This window comes from Phoca vitulina, unplaced genomic scaffold, assembly GCF_004348235.1.
Source record: "Phoca vitulina isolate PV1807 unplaced genomic scaffold, GSC_HSeal_1.0 scaffold23, whole genome shotgun sequence".
NCBI classification, from domain to species: Eukaryota; Metazoa; Chordata; class Mammalia; order Carnivora; family Phocidae; genus Phoca; species Phoca vitulina.
This window is the reverse complement of record NW_022589726.1, coordinates 24,245,685-24,267,694: the sequence shown is the minus strand read 5'-3', so window position 1 is coordinate 24,267,694 and position 22,010 is coordinate 24,245,685. Positions and strand designations below refer to the sequence as shown.

The 22,010-nt window shown below is 35.5% G+C and overlaps 1 protein-coding gene across 2 annotated transcripts in view; it reads left to right on the top strand.

The window, feature by feature from the left end:
• The window catches only part of ARID2 (AT-rich interaction domain 2), a 162,003-nt gene extending 140,265 nt beyond the window's left edge, over positions 1–21,738 (top strand). For both annotated transcript variants that reach the window (XM_032420868.1, XM_032420869.1), the window contains 5 exons: positions 4,381–4,519; positions 4,613–4,698; positions 7,026–7,149; positions 7,237–7,328; positions 18,277–21,738. In XM_032420868.1, coding sequence (XP_032276759.1) covers positions 4,381–4,519; positions 4,613–4,698; positions 7,026–7,149; positions 7,237–7,328; positions 18,277–18,421 — 586 coding nt within the window. In that variant the 3' untranslated portion in view covers positions 18,422–21,738. The remainder of the gene's footprint in view (positions 1–4,380; positions 4,520–4,612; positions 4,699–7,025; positions 7,150–7,236; positions 7,329–18,276) is intronic.
• Positions 21,739–22,010: the final 272 nt, after the last annotated feature.

Below are 22,010 nucleotides of genomic sequence, written 5' to 3'. Positions count from 1 at the left end.
AACAATCAGATTGAAGTTTAGTGTTTAACAAAAGGTTGTAAAGTTTGGAGCAGTTTTGTGGGGAATGTTTTCAGGAGCAGAAATTAATAAAATAAGTTGTAATGATGAGAATCCCTTGATAATCGGGAGCATTAACTTGGAGGTAGACTGCTGAGCAAGGCTTGGTAAGTTTGGAATAGTTGTGGGAAAAGTCTCCGGGTAGGTGATTAGTAGGACAGACCAGGTGAAAAGACAGAGACTACTAGTGCCACCGCTATGACTGCTGTTACTACTACTACTGATCATGGTAGTAGCTCTCAGTTATCGTTGGCCTGATATTTGCCAAATGGCTTTACACGTATCATTAAATTTAAGCCTCACAATCACCCTGAAAGGTAGATTACCAGTAAGTAAAATGAGTTTCAGAAATGTTACTTGTCTGGTGCTTCCACCTGTGGTTGTGCACATCAGCAGCTGGAGGGGAGGCGTGTGCCATTCACATTGGACATGTCAGAGATTGTATATTTATTACAATGTTTTTTCAGCAGATAACAGTAAAGTATCTTAGTGAAGGGCATTCTTTTAATTGCACCATATAGCCTTACTGTGGCAGCAGTATATCAAATTTTATGAGTAACAGTCCCAGTTTTGTGTAAACACACACACACACACACACACACACACACACAGCGTGGGGGGGGGGCGCGCAGCTTAAAGGAAATACACGAAAATGTTAACAGTCTGGGTCACAGGGAATTTTTATTTTCATTTAGATACTCTTGAATTTTTCTGTTTTCTTTAAATGAACATGTTTGTTATTTTGGGTGGCAGGGGTAGGTTATTGATGGAAAGGTAGTAGTAATAAGGAAAATAGTTCTAGACATACTAGTATACAGTAGTGGCATCCCACCTCTTCTTTTCCCCTATCCCATTCCAGAAAAATCAATAACATTCTGCAAACTCAGTATCTGTTTTGCATTGGAATTGCATTTAAGCTTTAAAAATCCAGATACTCCATTTAAGGTATTTGGAAACTATTTTCTACTCTTATATGATCATGACAACCAGCTCCATTCGTAGTTATACTAGAACTTGTACTATCACCAGTCAATGAATGGTTTGTATGACTTGAGTAGTTAGACAAATAGTAAACAGACTCAGAGGGGAAAGCTAGTAGATAAGAGGGAAATAATAGACTCTGTGCTGGGCTGGTAAAGTGATGAACACTTAAAAATCCCTGTGATCGGGGCGCTGGGTTGGCTCAGTCGTTAAGCGTCTGCCTTCGGCTCAGGTCATGATCCCAGAGTCCCTGGAGTCCTGGGATTGAGCCCCACATCGGGCTCCCTGCTCAGCGGAAAGCCTGCTTCTCCCTCTCCCGTTCCCCCTGCTTGTGTTTCTTCTCTCATTTCTCTCTCGTATAAATAAATAAAATCTTTAAAAAATATATATATTCTAAAAAAAAATCCCTGTGATCTTAAAACTGTGCATATATACAGTTTCATATATTTAGTAATTTGATTTAAAGAAGCACTAATTTCATCCCTTTTTCTTGTGACTGGTAAATTCATCAATTTTGTGTGTTGTAAATAAACTTGATTCATTTAACATACTGGAATATTTTAGAATTCAGGTATCATTTTGACTAGTGACTAGTAGTAGTACATTTGGATTTTGGTGTGTGCGTGTGCAAACAGCTTTACCTTTCAATTAATAATTTATAATATTTAGGTAAGATATTAAAAACACAATAAGAAATGCCCCCTTGTGACAGTTATTAGAGCTCCAGTCATATTTATTTCATACTAATGAAATAGCATTGTTTGTACTGAAAATTAAGAGATTCCAAAACTAAAAATGTACTTAACTAATTTTAATTACACAATAAGCTCTTCTTTTTCTTACATCCCCATGACTTATTTTATAACTAGAAGTTTATATCTTTTGTCCCCTTTACTCCTTTGTCCACCCACCATCCCCCACCTGACAACCACCAGTCTCTTCTCTTTATCTATGAGCTTAGTTTGTTTTTTTGTAGATTTCATGTATAAGTGAGATTATATGGTATTTGTCTTTCTCTGACTTATTTCACTTGGCATAATACCCTCTAGGTCCATCCATGATGTTGCAAATGGCAAGATTTTATTCTTTTTTATGGCTGAGTAATATTCCATTGAACACAACTTTTTTATCCATTCATCTATCAGTGGACATTAGGTTGCTTCCATGTCTTGGCTTTTGTAAATAAGGCTGCAATTAATATAGGGGGTATATATCTTTTCTAATTAGTGCTTTCATTTTCTTCAGATAAATACCCAAAGGTATAATTACTGGATCATATGGTAGTTCTATTTTTAATTTCCTGAGGAACTTCCATACTGTTCTTCCCCACAGTGGCTATACCAGTTTGCATTCCCACCAACAGAGCATGAATGTTCCCTTTTCTCTGCATCTTCACCAACACTTGTCAGTTTCTTGTCTTTTTTTTTTTTTTTTTAATATACTAGCCATTCTGACAGGTGTGAGATGATATCTTATTGTGGTTTTGATTTGCATTTCCCTGATGATGAGTGGTGTTGAGCATCTTTTCATGTATCTGTTGCCCATCTGTATGTCTTCTTTGGAAAAAATATTCAGATTCTCTGCCCTTTTTTAATTGGGTTGCTTATTTTTTGCTATTGAGTTGCATGAGTTCTTCATATATTTTAGATATTGATCCCATATTAGATACATGATTTGCAAATACTTTCTCCCATTCAAGAGGTTGCTTTTTCCTTTTGTTGTGCGGAAGCTTTTAGTTTGATATAGTCTCACTTGTTTATTTTTGCTTTTTGTTGCCTTTGCTTTCAAATCAAATTAAAAAAAATCATTGCTAAGATTGAAAGCAAAGAGCTTACCACCTGTTTTCTCCTAGGAGTTTTATAGTTTCAGGTCCTACATTCAAGTCTTTCCTCTATTTTGAGTTAATTTTTGTGTATGGTGTAAGATAGTTATTCAGTTTCATTCTTTTGCATGTGTCTGTCCAGTTTCCCCAAAACTATTTATTGAAGAGACTGTCCTTTCCCTTTTCCCCATCATATATTCCTGGCTCCTCTGTTATAAATTAATCAATCATATATGTGTGGGTTTATGTCTGGGCTCTATACTGTTCCACTGATCTGTATGTATCTGTCTTTATGCCAATACCGTACTGTTTTAATTACTGGAGCTTTGTAATATAATTTGAAATCAGGCAGCATGATGCCTCCAGGTTTGTTGTTCTTAAGATTCTTTGGCTATTCCGAATCTTCTGCGTTTCCATATAAACTTTAAGATTGTTCTTTCTCTGCAAAAAATGCCATTAGAATTTTGATAGGGTGTGTATTGAATCTGTAGATTGCTTTGGGAAGTTTGGACATTGTAACAATATGAATTTTTCCAAGCCATGACAGCTTCACAATAAATCTTTTATATGTATTTGTATAAGTGAATATGAATGGTATAATGATTTCTGACATTGTCTTTTATAATTCAATATTCAATTACTCTTGATTAAAATTTATTTTAAAATTTCTATCATATATACTGCACATCAACAACTGGCTTAAATATAGACATACTTTTATGACATCCATAAAAACTCAAGTCCTAAGAGAGCTCTGCCGTAAACTTTAAGGATATTGATTATGCAAATATTTGAGTTGCTAATTAATAATTGAAACCTTTTGCTGTCTGGAATCCAGTATTCTCTTTTATTGCCATATATTCTAATTAATAAGGGAAAATAGTATCTGACTTTCTTTAGGTCGTGTCCTTGGCCACGTACCCACTCAGACATTTGTACATTGTTAAGCCCCCAGGCGTGTGAATGAGTAGGGTATGATGTTAGAGAAATGAGGGCTGTGGCTTCTTAAACATGGACAAATAATGTGAATTCAACTAAAAAGCCAGACTTAACCAAAATTTGTAGCATTTAGATTGTTGGATCTAATATGCTAGAATTTATTATATGTAATATGAGGTCTAGTAAATGTTTAAGCAGCTTCTAAAAGTATAAGAGAATATGGTATTTGTTTGTAAAATAGTTTTCTGTTGTGTTTTAAAATGACGTATTACTTACTTTCAAGAGATTCTTAGCTGACTTACACTGAAGGTAGGGAATTGAGAATGAAACATAATAAACTTAAAAGAAATTACCAAAAGTCTTCAGTATAGTTGAATGATTTGATTTAGAAATATAAACAAATTTTTAAAATAATTTCAAAATATTCCTTGAAATAAAATGAATGTGAGATTTGCCTACACTGTTTTGCGTAGTATTTTTGTATATTGATCTGGGGCTTTTGTATTAGGAGAGCAAGTGTTCTGATTTAAAGAATATATGCAAATCTGCCAGAAAATTTCTACTACTTTTATTTTTTGTAGATGGTTTCAGACACCCTCACAGGTTTTCTACCATGCAGCAACTGAACACGGAGGCAAAGATGTATATCCAGGGCAATGTCTTTGGGAAGGTTGTGAGCCTTTTCAGCGACAGAGGTTTTCTTTTATTACCCACTTACAGGTATATACTTTCTTCATACTATTTGGTCAGTAACTCACCTGGCTGCATTAAAGATCTTGATGCATATTCTTTTACTTCCTCTTTCTCAAAAAGGATAAGCACTGTTCAAAAGATGCCCTGCTTGCAGGATTAAAACAAGATGAACCAGGACAAGCAGGAAGTCAAAAATCTTCTACCAAGTAAGGACCATGAGTTTACTTCCCGTTGCACATACAAAAAGAAAAGTCAGGAAACTAGGCAAAACATAGTACCAGTGAAAGACAGCGTAACATATTGGGAGACCAAGACCTAGATTCCAGTTGAGCTCTACCATTAACCAGCTATGTGACCCTGTTCAAACTGCTTAAATTCTCCAAGCATAACTTTTCATTCTGGCTAGAACGCATAGTCTGTTAGGACTTTGTAGCTGTAATGTTTTGATTCTAATTTGTAGACAAGTCATTAGAGGTAATGACAGATGATATTTGAGAAATGCTTTGTAAACTGGAAATGTGTATATGGTTCTTTGTCCTTTGAGAGAGTAATTGAGTATGTATTTGATAATGGCAAAGAGATTTCTTCCTACAGCTACTCCTCTGAGGACAAGCCAGGGTGTCATGTGAGAATTGTATACATATTACATTTACTGTATGGTTATTCATTTACCTGTTATTTCATGAGCCACATACTTGTAAGGCATGTAGTCAAGTTCTAGTGGGGTGTAGATTCCTGTAAGAGCCTTATTAGATTTACACAGTTTTTATCTCCTATTCTGTTTCTAACTGAGACCTTTAGTTGTAGATTCTGTAACCTAAATAATATGCTTAACTCTCAAAATGTGAAGAGATATTAAAAAAAAAAAAATGTGAAGAGATATTAATTTGTCACCATTATTGAGATAGAGTTGTGTACTTGGCATTGTGCCAGAGATACAGACGTCTAAGAACAAGATCTAGTCTTATAACTTCACAGAACTGAACTTCTAGAAGAAGAACTAGAAGTATGAGAACACAAGCTGCTTACACACTTCATTCATACCATTACTATTTAATGAGCATCTATTATGTGCTAGGCACTAAAGTATGGTATGAGGTATTTGTGCCCAAGGTACGTTTTGCTGTTCAGTGTCTAGAGATCAAATGAGAGATATAAGTAATTCTTACTATCTAGTGTAATCACTGCTAAAATGAGGACATGCTCAAGACACTGTGAGGACCCATGCCAACCAATGTAGGAGACCAGGGAAGGCTTTCTGATAGAAAGTGCATCCAAACTGAGACTCCAAGAATGAGGAGTGATTAGCCGAGAGTCTCATTAGCCATAGTCATGAGTTTGGATTGTACCCTAAAGGCAGGGAAAGTCATTTTTCTGCCAAATGTATTTTTCTATAATTTTCACTGTACTTAATTTGTATATATTATGTAGTGTATAAGAATATGTTGGAGTGTATTTGGTTTTGCTTAAATTTGGAGGAAAAGATATTTGGGATCTCAATTGCAATCAAATAAAAAATCTTTGTCACTTATACCTAACATCCAATAACAGTTGTATCTATATATAGATAATCGTATCTGTAGACATATATCTAGATATGGATGTGAAGTGGTTTACAATTTTAAGATTGCTTTACATTCAGAATTAGTTTACTTATATTTAAAAGTGCCAGAAATTGCCCCACGTTACAGACGCGAAACCTGGAGCACAGAGGGGCAAATGGAAATTTTCGAAGTCACACAGGTAGTTAGAGTGTCAGAAATAGACTGCATTTCCTCATGTGCGAGTCATTGCTCTTCCCACCATTGCCTCATGAGAATACAATGGATATTGATGCAGTTTTTCTCCTTGACCAAGGAAATCTAGCATAGTTTGAATCTTTTATATAAAATCTGTCTCTGTACTCCCTCCATTCTGTATCTTTCATAAAGGACAGTAGAAATATACTGAAAGGATTGATTGATATTGTCAAATAACGATGAAGAATAAGATGATGTAACAAAGTAATAGTTTGAAATACAGTGGTTAGCATAATTTCTTGTTACTATCATGTTAGGTTATCTTTTCCTGGATGACCTATCCCTGTATCAACACATTCTTAGGTAATACTATTTTACTCTCAGATATTGTTTAGCAAAACTAACTTGCAACTGAAATTGTAGACTATTTTCTTCTTTGGTAAAATCTTCACATTACATTCAAAGATATGAACTCCACAGCTTTGATACCATGTTGTATTGATTTTGATTGCATGTTTACTGGCACAGTAACTTTAAAAGATGGACTACACTAGAACAGCTGTTGTTTGCTTTAAAGTTGTTAGATTGGAAAATAAAAGACTTGAAACTTCACCCTGATACTAAGAGCCCCTTTGGCTGGGCTGACACAAAGTAAACATTAATGCTGGGTAATGGGAGCTTTTATTTATTGCAAAGTAACCACCCTAGGGGCTGGCAGGTTGGTCATCCTTGGTCAGTCTTTCTGTAGCATCATGTAGCAACAATCTCTCTCTCTCACTCTCTCCTCAATTTAGGCAGCCTGCTGTAGGGGGCACAAGCTCAACTCCTAGAGCACAGAAGGCCATTGTGAATCATCCCAGTGCTGCCCTGATGGCTCTTAGGAGAGGATCAAGAAACCTTGTCTTTCGAGATTTTACAGTAAGCAAGCCTTGAAAGCCTTATCTGTAAAGGTGTGAGCACTGTATGATTTAGATCTTTATTCTTTTCTTTTCCTTTCTTTTTAAGGATGAAAAAGAGGGACCAATAACTAAACACATCCGACTAACAGCTGCCTTAATATTAAAAAATATTGGTAAATATTCAGAATGTGGTCGCAGGTGAGTAATCTATTTTCCATAGCCAGAGTGAATTTAGATTATCTTACTTTTACATGTAAATCAATAAGATTAGATATCTGTGTTTTTATTCACTGTTTTTTCTCATCAATTTTGTGAATATGTCCAAAAGCTTATGCCAAGGTCAGGCCATCATAATCTCTTAAAAGCCAAAGAAGTAGAAGTTAAAACAACCAAAAGGTGATCTTTTAATTTGTTTTATTAGGTTAATTTTCTTGCTGACCATAGAATTTAGAGCAAAAAGTAGATTTACTAAAGAGAAACCTTAGAAGTTTCTGGGGAAAATGAATGTGTATCATTTGAATCGTGTGGAGTTAGGATGGAATTTAGTCTGGTGATGGCATTTTCATGAAGCCATCAAAGTCATAGATATTGCTAAGATTCACTATAATGCTCTCAAGTTTAAAACTGACTTTCTGGGCTCCAGGGTGGCTCAGTTGGTTAAGTGTCCGACTCTTGATCTCAGCTCAGGTCTTGATCTCAGAGTCAGGAGTTCAGGCCCCATGTTGGGCTCCAAAACAACCAAACATACTTTTTAATGGATTTAATCAAGCAAGAGAAACTCAGGATTTTATACATCTGTAGAAAGTAGAAACTATAACTCTAATCCTGAGAGAGCAAATGTGGAAAGTCCTGTTGATGCCTTTTGGACTTTGTCTCCCTTGGAGCTTGTCTCTAATTTTCTAGTATTCCTTCTACATCTTCAACTGACTCATTTTAGGCTCTTTTGTCGAGAAGTTGTCCTTGGAGACATCCTGCCTTCTGGCTAGTGACTTTCTCTCTGCGTTTCTCTCCTCGGACATATTAATAGTCCCATCTCCTAGATGTATCCTCCATCTACCTTACTTCTCCTCCCCCACTCCCAGTTGTACCTTGCCTTATTAGTTCTTTTACGTTTCTTGCGGTAACCTTCCAGCTGAATTTTCCCACCATGAAAACGGTGGACCAACAAAAGAAAAAAAAAAAAAAGCAATGATTTTGAGTATATCAAACTTCTGTAAATTAAAGATGAATAAAACTTAAAACTGAAGTTTAAAAAACAGTATTTGCAATGCAAAAGTTACTGTATTTAGTCTATCCAGTGTTCTCACAGGTGAATAAGAAAAATTCTTAACATTCAAATAGAAAAATAAGCAACGTTTTTCAGAAAGAAAGAAGTATGAAGGTTTAGTCACCGTACAAGAACACCAGCATCTTCCTTTTTCATTCATAACATGGTTTCTTACTACCTTTCTCACTGTATTTTCCTCTCCACCTTCCTTGTGCTTCATAGTTTACATTGCAGTTTCAGCCCAAATAAGCCACATACAGATTCCTAATCAAGTTAGACTCTTTCAGGTCACACTTTTGTACCTTTGGTTCCAATGTTCATACTATTCTCCCTGCCTAGCATGCCCTTTTCCCTGGGGTGCTGGCCTGCTGAATATCTGGAAACCCTTTGTGACTCAGCTCACATAGTAGCTTTTGTGTGCTGCCTCCTATGCTGTGTTCCCCTTCCCCATCGAGTTCATTCTTCTGTATTTTTGTAACCTGTCTTGTAACATTTTTTTTGGAAGTTCTCAATATTTTATTATTTTTCTAAATTTAAATTCAAGTTAGTTAACATATAGTGTAGTATTGGTTTCAGGAGTAGAATTTAGTGATTCATCACTTATTTATAATACCCAGTGCTCATCCCAACAAGTACCCTCCTTAAGACCCATCACCCATTTAGCCCATCCCCCACCTCCCTTCCAGCAACCCTCAGTTTGTTCTCTACAGTTAGGAGTCTTTTATGGCTTGCCTCCGTCTTTGTTTTTATCTTATTTTTTCCTTCCCTTCCCCTATGTTCATCTGTTTTGTTTCTTGAATTCCACATATGAGTGAAATCGTGTGGTATTTGTCTTTCTCTAACTTACTTTGCTTAGCGTGGTACAGTCTAGTACTATCCACGTCATTGCAAATGGCAAGATTTCATTCTTTTGATGGCTGAGTAGTATTCCATAGTATATATGTACCACATCTTCTTTATCCATTCATCTGTCGATGGACATTTGGGCTCTTTCCATAATTTGGCTGTTGTTGATAGTGCTGCTATAAACATTGGGGTGCAGGTGCCCCTTCGAATCAGCATTTTGTATCCTTTGGATAAATACGTAATAGTGCAATTGCTGGGTCATAGGGTAGCTCTATTTTTAACTTTTTGAGGAACCTCCACACTGTTTTCCAAAGTGGCTGCACCAGTTTGCATTCCCACCAAAAGTGCAAAAGTGTTCTCCTTTCTCCACGTCCTCACCAACATCTGTTGTTTTCTGAGTTACTAATTTTAGCCATTCGGACAGGTGTGAGATAGTGTCTCATTGTGGTTTTGATTTGTATTTCTCTGATGCTGAGTGATGTTGAGCATTTTTTCATGTATCTGTTAGCCATGTTTATGTCTTCGTTGGAGAAGTGTCTGTTCATGTCCTCTGCCCATTTCTTAACTGGATTATTTATTTTTGGGGTGTTGATTTTGATGAGTTCCTTATAGATTCTGGATACTAGCCCTTTATCCAGTATGTCATTTGCAACTACCTTCCTCCATTCTGTTGGTTGTCTTTTAGTTTTGTTTCCTTCCTTCACTGTGCAGAAGCTTTTTATCTTGATAAGGTCCCACCAATATTTCATTTTTGCTTTTGTTTCCCTTGCCTCCAGAGACGTGTCTAGTAAGAATTTGCTGCAGCCAAGGTCAAAGGGTTTGCTGCCTGTTTTCTCCCCTAGGATTTTGATGGTTTCCTGTCTTATATTTAGGTCTTTCACCCACTTGGGATTTATTTTTGTATATGGTGTAAGAAAGTGGTCCAGTTTCATTCTTCTGCATGTGGCTGTCCAGTTTTCCCAACACCATTTGTTGAAGAGATATAACATTAATCTTACCGTTTTGTAAATAGTTTTTAGGGGTGCCTGGGTGGCTCAGTCAGTTAGGTGTCCAACTCTTGGTTTTGGCTCAGGTCATGATCTCATGGGTTGTGGGATCAAGCCCCATGTCAGGCTCTGCACTCAGTGGTGAGTCTGCTTGGGATTCTCTCCATCTGCCCCTCCTCCCACCTATGCACAGGCTTGCTTGCTTGCTCTCTCTCTCTCTCAAATAAATAAATAATCTTTAAAATAGTTTATATATGGCTGTTTTCTCCTGCTGACCTATGTGTAGACTTTGTCTGAGTAATCTTTGTAGCCTGAACACCTAGCACAGCACTTAATATGTAGTAGATAATCTCTACTTTCTATTCATCCTTAAGATTCAACTCAGGGGTTACCTCTTCCTTTCCTGACATCTTCCTCACTAGCCTGCCTATGACCTAGGGTGCCATAGGTACTCCCTACCACCTCACATATTCCATATTACCACCCTAGATGGTGAGATAGTTGAAAGCAGGGATTGAATATTGATTTTCATTTTTGTGTCCTCAGTGCCTGGCATTTTGTTTGAAATGTACTAGCAATTCAGTAAGTATTTTATTGATAGATGGAAGGAAAGAAGCCTCACAAATTCACTCTTTTCTAGAGTTCTGATCTGGAATTTGTATAGATAATTGGAATTCTAAAAGTAATTTTATAACTTTTTCTTAGCACTTTTTCCTCACATTCAAATTGCACATTCTTAGGCTTATAGCAGAGCCACTTTGTCTAGATGTAATTATTGAGCCAGAAGTTTTCATTTTACTGTTTTTGTTTTGTTGTTGATTTTGTTATTTTATATTTAACTCTAAACCTTCCAGATGTCTTCTGGTATCTTTAGTTACTATGATCTTAGAATAGCAGAATCAAAAGAATGAAAACAATCCATTAAATTCTTACCATTCATCCTCCCAGTGAAGGCTGAACTGTAGAACTTCATTCAGACATCTCCAGTGATGTGGAGTTTTGCTTAGCAAGAATACTGACAGAATCTGGCAAAACATATGTGTGAAGAAGAGAGTGTAGGAAATCACATAGCTGCAAAAGATAATTCCCCATTGAGATTTCTTTCTCAACAGAGATGAGAATGGAATAAGTAACAGGGTATGTTGTTTTTTTTTAAGACTAAAGCCAGCTCTGTTAGCAATAAGAAAATTACATGATGATAGGAAGATATATGGAAATTTACCTTCATTCTTGTAGTATAGTATACTGAACAATATGAAATGTGAGCATATTTAAAATTTGGAATTCAGAATCTGATTGTATGAATAATGTAAAATGTTTAAATCCAGTTTATCTCCATTCTGATTAAGTTTGAGCTCTGGAGAATTGCAATATATTTCTCCTCCTTTTGATTTATATACCTTTTATCAAAATAATACATGGATCTTATTTAAAATCAAATGGTACTTTTCTATACACTGATAACGAACATAAAGAGATAAAGAGAATAATTCCATTTACAGTATATCAATCTTGGGAATTCCTTCAATATTGAATCCCTTTTTCTTAAATCTGAACTATTTCCTTTACTTGATTTATTCCCTCATCATACTAAAGCATATCCTCCAATAATTTTAAAACCCCACATATCTGAAAATGTTTTTATTTTTACTCATGATAGTTTGGCTAGATATAGAATTCTAGACTGAAAAGTTGTTGTTGTTGTTGTTGTTTTAAGTCTGTGAGGGCATTGCTCTTAATGTGTTCCAGCATGCAGCTTTGCTCTTAAGAAGTCTATAACATCCTGGTTCCCTTTCCTGTGTTTGTGATCTATTTTCTCCCCTAGAAACATTTAGGATCTTTTTTTTTTTTTTTTAACCTTACTTTCTGATATCCTGACGTTTTATGATGATGTGTCTTGGTGTAGGTGTTTTGTTGTGATCGCTCAAGTGGGCATTTCATTTCAGTGGATTCTTTCAATCAGGAGATTCAAGTCCTTCCATAATGGGAATTTTTCTTGAATGTTTTTCTTTTTATAATTCTCTGCCAATCATGGTCTCTATTCCCCATTTCTTGAATTTCTGTTGTTTGGATGCTAGACCCTCCTAGATTGATCCTCTAATTTTCCTTTCTCTCTTAGTTTTCATTTTTGTCTGTTTAATATATTTCCTGGAAACTTCCTTGACTTTATCTTCAAATCTATTGAATTTTTACTTAGGCTATCCTACTTTCATTTCTCAGAGATCTTTCTGAGTGCCAGTTGTTGCTATTTTATTACACCCTGCTCTTCTGCTCCCTTTAAGTATAGTTGCTGTTTCCTCTAAATTCCTCAAATGAGCAGTTGGGCTTCATTTTCTATATTAAGAATAAAATATCAGCAAGCCAATTAGAAGCTTTGAGTGCATGATCTCCACTTGTCACTGGTGATTGCCATTTTGGGTGACCCCTAATGAACCAATTTGTTTATTAGAAGTCCTTCAAATGTCAGTCTCTAGAGAGAGATTGTTTCTCCAGAGAAAAATCTCTGATTTTCTTGCCTTTGGACGTAGGCAGTTTGGAGGAGGGTCAGTGTAAAATCCTGTTATGGAAACAGAATGGGAGAGGGGACCAAGAGGACCTTACCATGTTAAGTATGTTACTTTCACCCAATCCTGTTTTTTGTCTGATTGATCCCTCACCCCCAACCTTCACTGTATGTCCTACACCTTGCCTTTCTGGTTTAGTTTCTTCAGAAAATTTTCTTTAACTCATTTTGATACTATTTTGGGAGGGAAAGGAGAAAAACCTGCATTCAGACTGCTAATTTGTGTCTTAAATTGTTTTCACTAATGCTTACAAATTATTTTTCATTATCTATTAAGTGTATTAAAGTGACACAATGTTTATCCTTTATTAAACATATCAAAAAAACCTTGAAATTTGAAATTGAAAGAATACCATTTTATACAACAAAAGAGGCATATTTTATCTAGTGAGTGCTTATTTTTTAAAACCCCCAAAAGTAGAAGATATTAATTTATATCAAAAATGGAATTGTTATGGGGTGCCTGGATGGCCCAGTTGGTGGAACATGCAACTCTTGATCTCAGGGTTGTGGGTTCGAGCCCCATGTTGGGCGTAGAGATTACTAAAGAAAAAGTAAAATCTTTTTTTTTTTTTTTTAAAGAAAGAAAAAGAAATTGTTACTTTAAAATCATCCTGGTGATTTAAATTTAGTCTTCTAGTTTTATCCATGTGACATAAAAATAAAAGAATACTTTTTTTTTTTAAGATTTTATTTATTTATTCATAAGAGAGAGAGAGAGAGGCAGAGGAAGAAGCAGGCTCCCTGCTAAGCAGGGAACTCGATGTGGGACTCAATCCCAGGACCCTGGGATCATGACCTGAGCCGAAGGCAGAAACTTAACCATCTGAGCCACCCACGTGCCCAAAAGAATACTTTTTAACATGTGGAAAAATTATTGTAATTTTTGAAATTTTTCATATTGAAAGATTTTTCTTTTTCAAAATGTTCATTAATTATAGAGGGAAAATAATTTGATCCCACTTTGTGATTGTTTTTATTATTGACGTTAGTTCACATACAGTGTTGGTTTCAGGTGTACAATATAATGATTGAACAATTTTATACATTACTCAGTGCTCGTTAATATAAGTGTACTTTTAATCCCTTTAACTATTTTACGCATTTCCTCACCCACCTCCCTACTGGCAACCACCAGTTTGTTCTCTGTTTTTAAGAGTCTGGTTTTTTGTTTGTCTCTTTTTTTCTTTGTTTGTTCATTTGTTTTGTTTCTTAAATTCTACATGAGTGAAATCATACAGTATTTGTCTCTGACTTATTTTACTTAGCATTATATCCTCTGGGTCTACCCATATTCTTGAAGATGGCAAGATTTCATTCATTTTGATGGCTAATATTCCAGTGTGTATATGTGTGTGTGTGTGCGCGCGCACTCATGCACTCACATTACATCTTTGTATTCCATTCATCTGTGGATAGGCAGTTGAGTTGCTTCTATGTCTTGGCTATTGGAAATAAAGCTGCAACAAACATAGGGGTGCATGTATCTTTCAAATTATGTAAGTTATTTTTAAATCAAGTTTTATAGGACTATTTTTTCTTTTCCAGAAAAAATTGTAGAAATTTCATAGTTCATTTAAAAATTTGTTTAACAAATTTTTGAAGTAGATCATACCTAAAGTATTAAAAAACAGAAGTATAAAGCTCAATGAATTATCACAGAGTGAACCACCCACATAACCAACCATCCAAGTTCAGAAATAGAGGAACACCAATACCACAGAACCCCTTTGATTCTCCACCTGTCTTTATCCCATTTTCCTCAATGGGACCACGATCCTGATGATACACCATAGAATTTTGCCTGATTTTGAACTCTATATAAGTAGAATCATATGGTGTACATTCTTTTGTACTAGCTTTTTTATTCAGCATTATTTGTGAGATTCATTCATGTTACATGTAGCAGTATGTTGTTCCTTTATTGCAGTATAGAATTCTGTTCTAAGAATATACTCAATTTTGTTTTTTCCATTCTACTTTTGGTAGGCATATTGGTGGTTTTCAGTTTGGAGCTATTAAAAATAGTGGTTCTATGAACATTCTATACATGTTTTTGGTCATATATATATATATTTCTGTTGACTTTTAAGAAGGATTGGTGATTCATAGGATATTATAACTTGAGTACATAATGCCAAACAATTCCAAAGAGATTTTATCAATTTATAATCCCTCCAGCGATGTATGAGAGTCACAGTTGCTCCACATACTTGCCAACATTTGGTATAATTTTAATTTTTAGTTTTAGCCATTGGGGGGGGTATCTACAGTATGGAAACTACATAAAAGCAAATATCAAAATAACCAAAAAACATGAAAGATGCTCAACTCCTTTGTGTTTAATCTCCTTTTTTTTTTAAAAGATTGATTTATTATTTGAGAGAAAGAGAGAGCATGAGCAGGAGGGGCAAAGGGAAGGGGAGAGAGCCTCTGAAGGAGACTTCACACTGAGTGGGGGGCCAGACGCAGGGCTCGATCTTATGACCCTGAGATCATGACCCAAGCTGAAACCAAGAGTTGGATGCTTAGTCAACTACGCCACCCAAGGGCCCCAATTTCCTTTTTTTTTTTTTTTTTTTTTTACAGGTGTTTTACTTCTTCCTTTGCTTTCGAATGGCAAAAATGGTACAATCCCCATGCGTTCATTTTGGCTTTGAATTTCTGTGTCTTTTCCCGTAAATTGTTTCCCTACAATGTTTGTTCAAAATGTAGAAGTCAAGCTCCTCCCTCTTCTTCAGTTTCTTTTACCCAGGGTTATTTTAATGAAGGCACTGCAGTTCTTAGATAATCTCATGCTGGTTGATTTTTTTTTTTCCTGACATTTTTCTGACATTTAACGTAAAAGTTTTCACGCATAAGGTAAACTTGACATAATTCTGCAGTGAACACTTATATATACCAATCACCTAGCTTTTTTTATTGACATTTTACTATACTTTTCTTATAAGTATTTCATCTTTCCATTTTGGGCTTATTTTTACCTTTTCTCCTCCACCCTTCAGCATCACTCTGGTTTTTTGCTGGACAGTTCTCACTTTTATAATTTCTCTTCTTTATATACATAGCCACATCAGTATTGTAATTTTAGGGGTAGAAAATTTCTTTTTTAAGTTTACAAATTAAAAAGAAATAGCTGCTTTTATGAGTAATGTCTTATTCAGGTGATAAGCTTCACTTAATGAAGGGAAAGAAACTTGAATCATCTCTAGAATATAATTTTTATTTTCATATAAAAGCAGCCGTCTTAGGGGCACCTGGGCGGCTCAGTTGATTAAGCATCTGACTCTTGGTTTCAGCTCAGGTCATGATCTCATGGGTTGTGGGATTGGGCCCTGCATCGGGCTCCATGCTCAGCAGGGGGTCTGCTTGAAGATTCCCTCTCTCTGGCCCTCCCCACACACACACGTGCTCACCGTTTCTCTCTCTCTCTCTAAAATAAATTTAAAAAAAGCAACCATCTTATTTCTCTCCAGCTGTTTTCTAACATGATTTGAATTTTTATTTAATTTTGCCTTATTGTGGCAAGGACACTTAACATGAGATCTACCCTCTTAAATTGTTAAGTGTATAATATGTTATGGTGGAGTGTAGGTACAGTGCATCTGTACATCTCTCAAGCTTATTCATCTTGCTGAACTGAAACTTTATGACCATTGATCCTCATTTCTTTCTCCCCCAGCCCCTGGTAAACACCATTTCACTCTTTGATTCTATGAATTTGACTTCTGTAGAAACATGATCTGAATTTTCTGGAAGCATGCATGAAGCTTGTTACAGAATTATGCCTGGCAGTCTTCCCATATTTAGAAATGTACCACGGAGAAAAGTCAAATAGATGATCTTCCCTAATTCTGCTACTACTGTTGAGCTAGAAAGTCATTTCAGTTTGGTGTGCCTCAAGATAGCCTCAAATTCCTCATCTGTAAATTGAATAGGTTAAATTAGTCATTTCCCAGATTCCTCCTCTTCCTGCATTACTGGGTGCGGAAGTATGTATTGTTTTTTTAAAAACTTTATATAGAGTTTTGTTTTCTCAGTTTTTTAGATTCCATATATTAGTGAAATCATGTATTTGTCTTTTTCTCTTTGACACTTTGCAGTTAGCATAATACCCTCTAGGTCCATCCATGTTGTTGCAGATGGCAAGATCTCATTCTTTTGTTTCATGGTTGAGTGATACTCTGTTTGTTTATATGCCACATCTTTACCTGTTGATCTGTGGTTGGACACTTGGGTTGCTCCCATACCTTGGCTATTGTAAATAATGTTTCGGTAGACATAGAAGTGCACATATCTTTTTCAAATTAGCTTTTTTATTTCTTTTGGGTAAATAGTCAGTAGTGGGATTACTGGATCATATGGTGTTTTGTTTTGTTTTGTTTTTAATTTTTGAGGAACCTTAAATATTTGACAGAATTTACCAGAGAACCCCTGAACCTGGTGCTTTCTGTTTTGGGAGGTTATTATTTTTTGATCAATTTCTTTAATAGATATAGGCCTTTTCAGATAGTCTGTTTCACTTTGTGTAACTTTTGGAAGCCTGTTTCTTTCAAGGAAGTGGTATGTTTCATCTGGAGTTTCAAATTTGTGGGCATAGTGTTATTCATACTAATTCTTTATTGCCTTTAATGCCCATGGGATCTGTAGGGATCTTTGGTACCTTTCCCTCTTTCATTTCCAGTATTAGTAATTTATATACACACTCTTTTTCCTTAGATAGCATGTCTTAAAGACTTCTTGATTTTATTGATGTTTTCAAAGAATCAACTTTTGGTTTCATTGATTTCCTCGTTTCAGTTTCATTGATTTTGGCTTGAATTATTTCTTCTACTTACTTTGGATTTAATTTGCTCTTCTGTTACTAGTTTCCTAAGGTGGAAATTTTGATTATTGATTTTAGATCTTCTTTTCTGATAATATGCATCCAATTAATGCTATAGATTTCCCTCAAAGCACTGCTTTCACGGAATTCCACAGATTTTAATAAGTTGTATTTTTATTTTATTTAATCCAAAATATTTTTAAAGTTCTTTTGAGATTTCTTCTTGACCCATGTATAACTTTGTGTTGCCCATGTGTTGTTTACGTCATGGACTTGGGGATTTTCCAGTCAACTTTCTATTATTAATTCCTGGTTTAATTCCATTTTGGTCTGAAAACTGACCACATTGCTACTAGCATTCTTTGAACCATCTTTTATACATGCGACTTCTCCGAGTGTATTAACAGCAGCAGTATGTGGTATGTGGTAAAAACATTTGTTCACTGAAAAATCGCTACATGGATACAAGGAAATTCTGTCACGCTTGGAAACATCTTTTATCCAAGTAAGTTTATAGTGTATTCCATTCACCAAAGTGTGCTGAACACATGAAATAAATATCTCAATGAAATAAAAAATGTTAGTTTTTAAATGTGCAAAGTCCATAAGAATCATCACTGACCTTGGAACCTCTCTCTGTTTTTTTTTTTTTTTTCCAGATTGTTAAAGAGACATGAAAACAACTTATCAGTGCTAGCCATTAGTAACATGGAAGCTTCCTCCACCCTTGCCAAATGCCTTTATGAACTTAATTTTACAGTTCAGAGTAAAGAACAAGAAAAAGACTCAGAAATGCTGCAGTGAAAAATAATTCCACTTCTGTAGTGGGGACTCAAAGTCACATACATTTCACATACTGTTACTGAAGAAAGCACCAAGTCTTAATGGAACAGAGACCATAGAATGAATTATTTTATCTCCTCCCATGATGCTGAGAGGAAGCTTCGTATTCTGATCTCTGAGCGAATCCCTTTGTTCTCTGTTTAAAAAAATCTAAAAAGAAAAAGAAAAAAAAAAAACTGCTGTGGGATTGTCAACCAGCTTATCTGCAGGATGTCTCTCAGATCTGATAAATCCTGATGGAGACTGGTATGATCAGAATTCAGTACCATCCACATTGGAATATACATGGAATATTGTAAAACCTACATGAGCAGATGAAATAGAAGCATTAAATATTTTTATCTATATCCAAAAAGGAGCACATTTTTATATTTACAAAACCGTTTAAGCTGGTTTGAATAATTAAAAAAAAAAAAAATTTCAGCACACCCTATACCCCCTGATCTCAGAGGGGGCCACCAATATCTAACTATGGATTGTGTGTTTTGTTTAGAAATCAGTAGCTTGGTTTTCTTACTTGAGCCAATATATTTTCACTTATTTATTATCATAAAAATTTACCAGTCTGAATAGATCCTGTAAATATTTGTGAATAGAACGAACACCTTTCATGCCACTGCAGCCACTGGAAGTACATTCTGTGGTGTCCTAGAAGCATTATTGGTAGGTTCTAAAGTTTTCTAGACTTTCCTGTCAATTGTAAGTAATTGTGATATATTCTACGCAGTGGATGAATGTTCTTTAAATTTGTGTAAATACTTCTGCAAAGGTACTGATGCTGTAAAGTCAAAACAGTTTTGTGGAACTGTGATTTTTTTTCTTTTTTTTTTTCCTTTTTTTTCTTTTGTTTTGTTTTGTTTTGTATTATACACCTTGTAGAACTCATTTTGCTGGCTGAAAGAGTATGGAATAATATATCTCATGTCATTTTTGTAGAAGAAAAACTATTTGAAGGTATTTTTTGGTTTTCCCTAACATGTATCCACTGTAAACGTTTGTCATGTGCAAGCTCAGAGCTTGGACAGAATTTTTTGTATTTGTAAATTGGTTTAAATACATGGAATTTTATACAGGTTTTCTCCTGTGTTATATATGCATTATGTGCAGGTATGATATTTTCTTCACTACTTTTTCTATCTTAATATAGTGTGGAATTTTATCGTATTATTCTTCCATTCTTAATACTGTACCACATTCCTGCTCAGAAACTGCTCACTTCCTTAAATTGTCTTCTCTCCCCCCCCCCAGCGTGAAATGTATCCATTTATAACTGCCTATTGCCTGTTCTATTAGCATCCAAAAATGTGGAAGGCCTCCCAACCACCATTTCTGCTGTGTCCTTAGGATGTGCAGTAAAAAATATAGACCTAACAGTTTATGTTATAGAATGGCTTTATTTACTTTGGTGACTGTTTATAGTTTTTAAATAAAAGACTGAACATTTTCTTGAGTCCTTCATTTCTGAGTATGCTGAAGACATTCTTTAAAAATATAGAGAGAATCCCAAATTTAGCTGAAGACAAGGTGCAGTCACCTATTTAATTATATGTCCATTTATGATACGTTAAATAGAGAACAGATAAAAGAGGTCCTTTACATGACAGATTTGCATGAGATAGCAGGAGATGGAGAGTATTTTCCATTTGTTATGATGTAAAGCAGAGCCAGGTTATTGTTTGATACTGTGTTTCTTTGATTGTTCATTCAGAACCACAACGCAACCAAATCTTCTACTTGAATTTAGGGGCAGATTCTTAGAGTAAAAGGATGATCTCAGTTTGGATATAAAAAAATTTTTTTAATAGTTTGATTCAACTGGTAGTGAAAGAAAATCTAATTTCTCCCTGCAGGGGGATCCCTGGAGCTACACTCTGCCGAGTAGTAATGAACGCTAAAGAGACTTTGTCAGCCAACTTCAGCCACCATCATTTCCAAGGGTTGTGGGGTTTATTCTTGGCCCACCTCCCAAGATTGGGGCTACCCAGTAGATGCCACAGAGATCATGTGGATAACACTAAAATGGTCCTCAACTCCCCCAAACTTAAAAGGCTCCCAGTTGTTGATACCAGTTGGAGAGTATTCATTGTACTTCTCTAAAAAATCTCAAATTTTTCTAAAATAATTTTGTGTAACATCAATGTATGTTTTAAAGGTACATGTTTCTTTGCAAAATAAGAAACTGCACGGTAATTAGAAAAGAGAAGAAACTCCGGGCTCAGAAAAATGGTTTTCACACTCACCATTCATCCACCTCATTGGAATTGCATGCCGTAGTTCTAGCTTCTGTGCTATGATATGTAAATATGTCTGTAGTCCCTTTGAGCATTGGTCTCAGCAGAGAATTTTCTAAATGTATTTGACCTAATGAAACCAATTATGGCTTCCCACTTAAGTTTTTCTCATATAGCTTTATAGAACTATTATATAATGAAATAACATGGACTTTCTGGGTAATGGAATCAAAGTGCTCTTGCACAGTAAGTTCTGCATAACCCTCTCATTCATGAAAAGGTGCTCCTCGCTAGACAGAAACTTGCTGATTTCCAGTATTGTTATTTTGTCTAAAGTTCTGTAAATACATGCTTTAATGTTATCTTTGAGAAATCTATGTAAATAATATAGTCTACAACATAGAGACTGTACAATTCTGTGTTATATATGTGCCTAGTGCTCTGTTGGCACTCAATAAATTTTAAGTAACAAAATCGATAATCATATAGCCAAGGCATATTTTTCTTCCAAGCTCTAGACAGGATGTGACTATATACTAATGAGACTCCGCAGTATAAGCCACACATGAAAACTCGTCTCATTACTTTATAGTCATACCATGTATGTTTTTTTTTAACCAGAAAATGACAATAAAAATGATTTTTAAAATGAGAATGTTTTGGGTAAGTGTTCTGTCCCGATCTTAATCACAGTGATTCAAATATCAAACACCCAACAAAAAACACGACGTTCTTCATCTCTGAAACAGAAGCTGAAAAGAAGCAGGAGCATGGTCACCGGGTTCACCACATGGGGCACCTGACACTTGACTGTTGGATCATCTTGGCCAAACAGTAATAAGGTGAAAGAGAAAAAAATCCAGTGTCTATCCTAGGGAAATTTGAGCTTGCCATGCTCATCTTACTTTAACTGTCTTCAGAGTACTTAGTCACTGAAATACTCAAAATTTTCACTACCTTTTCTGAGGCAGCAAAACGAAGACAGTGTTACTTTCTAGTTACATTACAACCAATGTTCACTTTCTCCATTCCCTTGGTATTTGTGACTCTTTACTCGGATTCCTAGATTCTCCTTTCATGAAGGAAAGGAACAGATGCTTCTTGGTAACAATTAGTCCAGGACTGCATTGTGTGCAAGTTAAGAAAGGCTAAGGCACATTGTCATATTCCTAGGTAAGCAGACCCATTTCTTCTGATACTGAGTACACTTGAGTATTAAGAGAAAAAGCTATCATGGTAAGTCAAGTCCTGGTTCTTGTGGATTTCAGTCTGAGACACAATTCACTGGATACATGTATTCAAAAGATCAACTGCTTTTA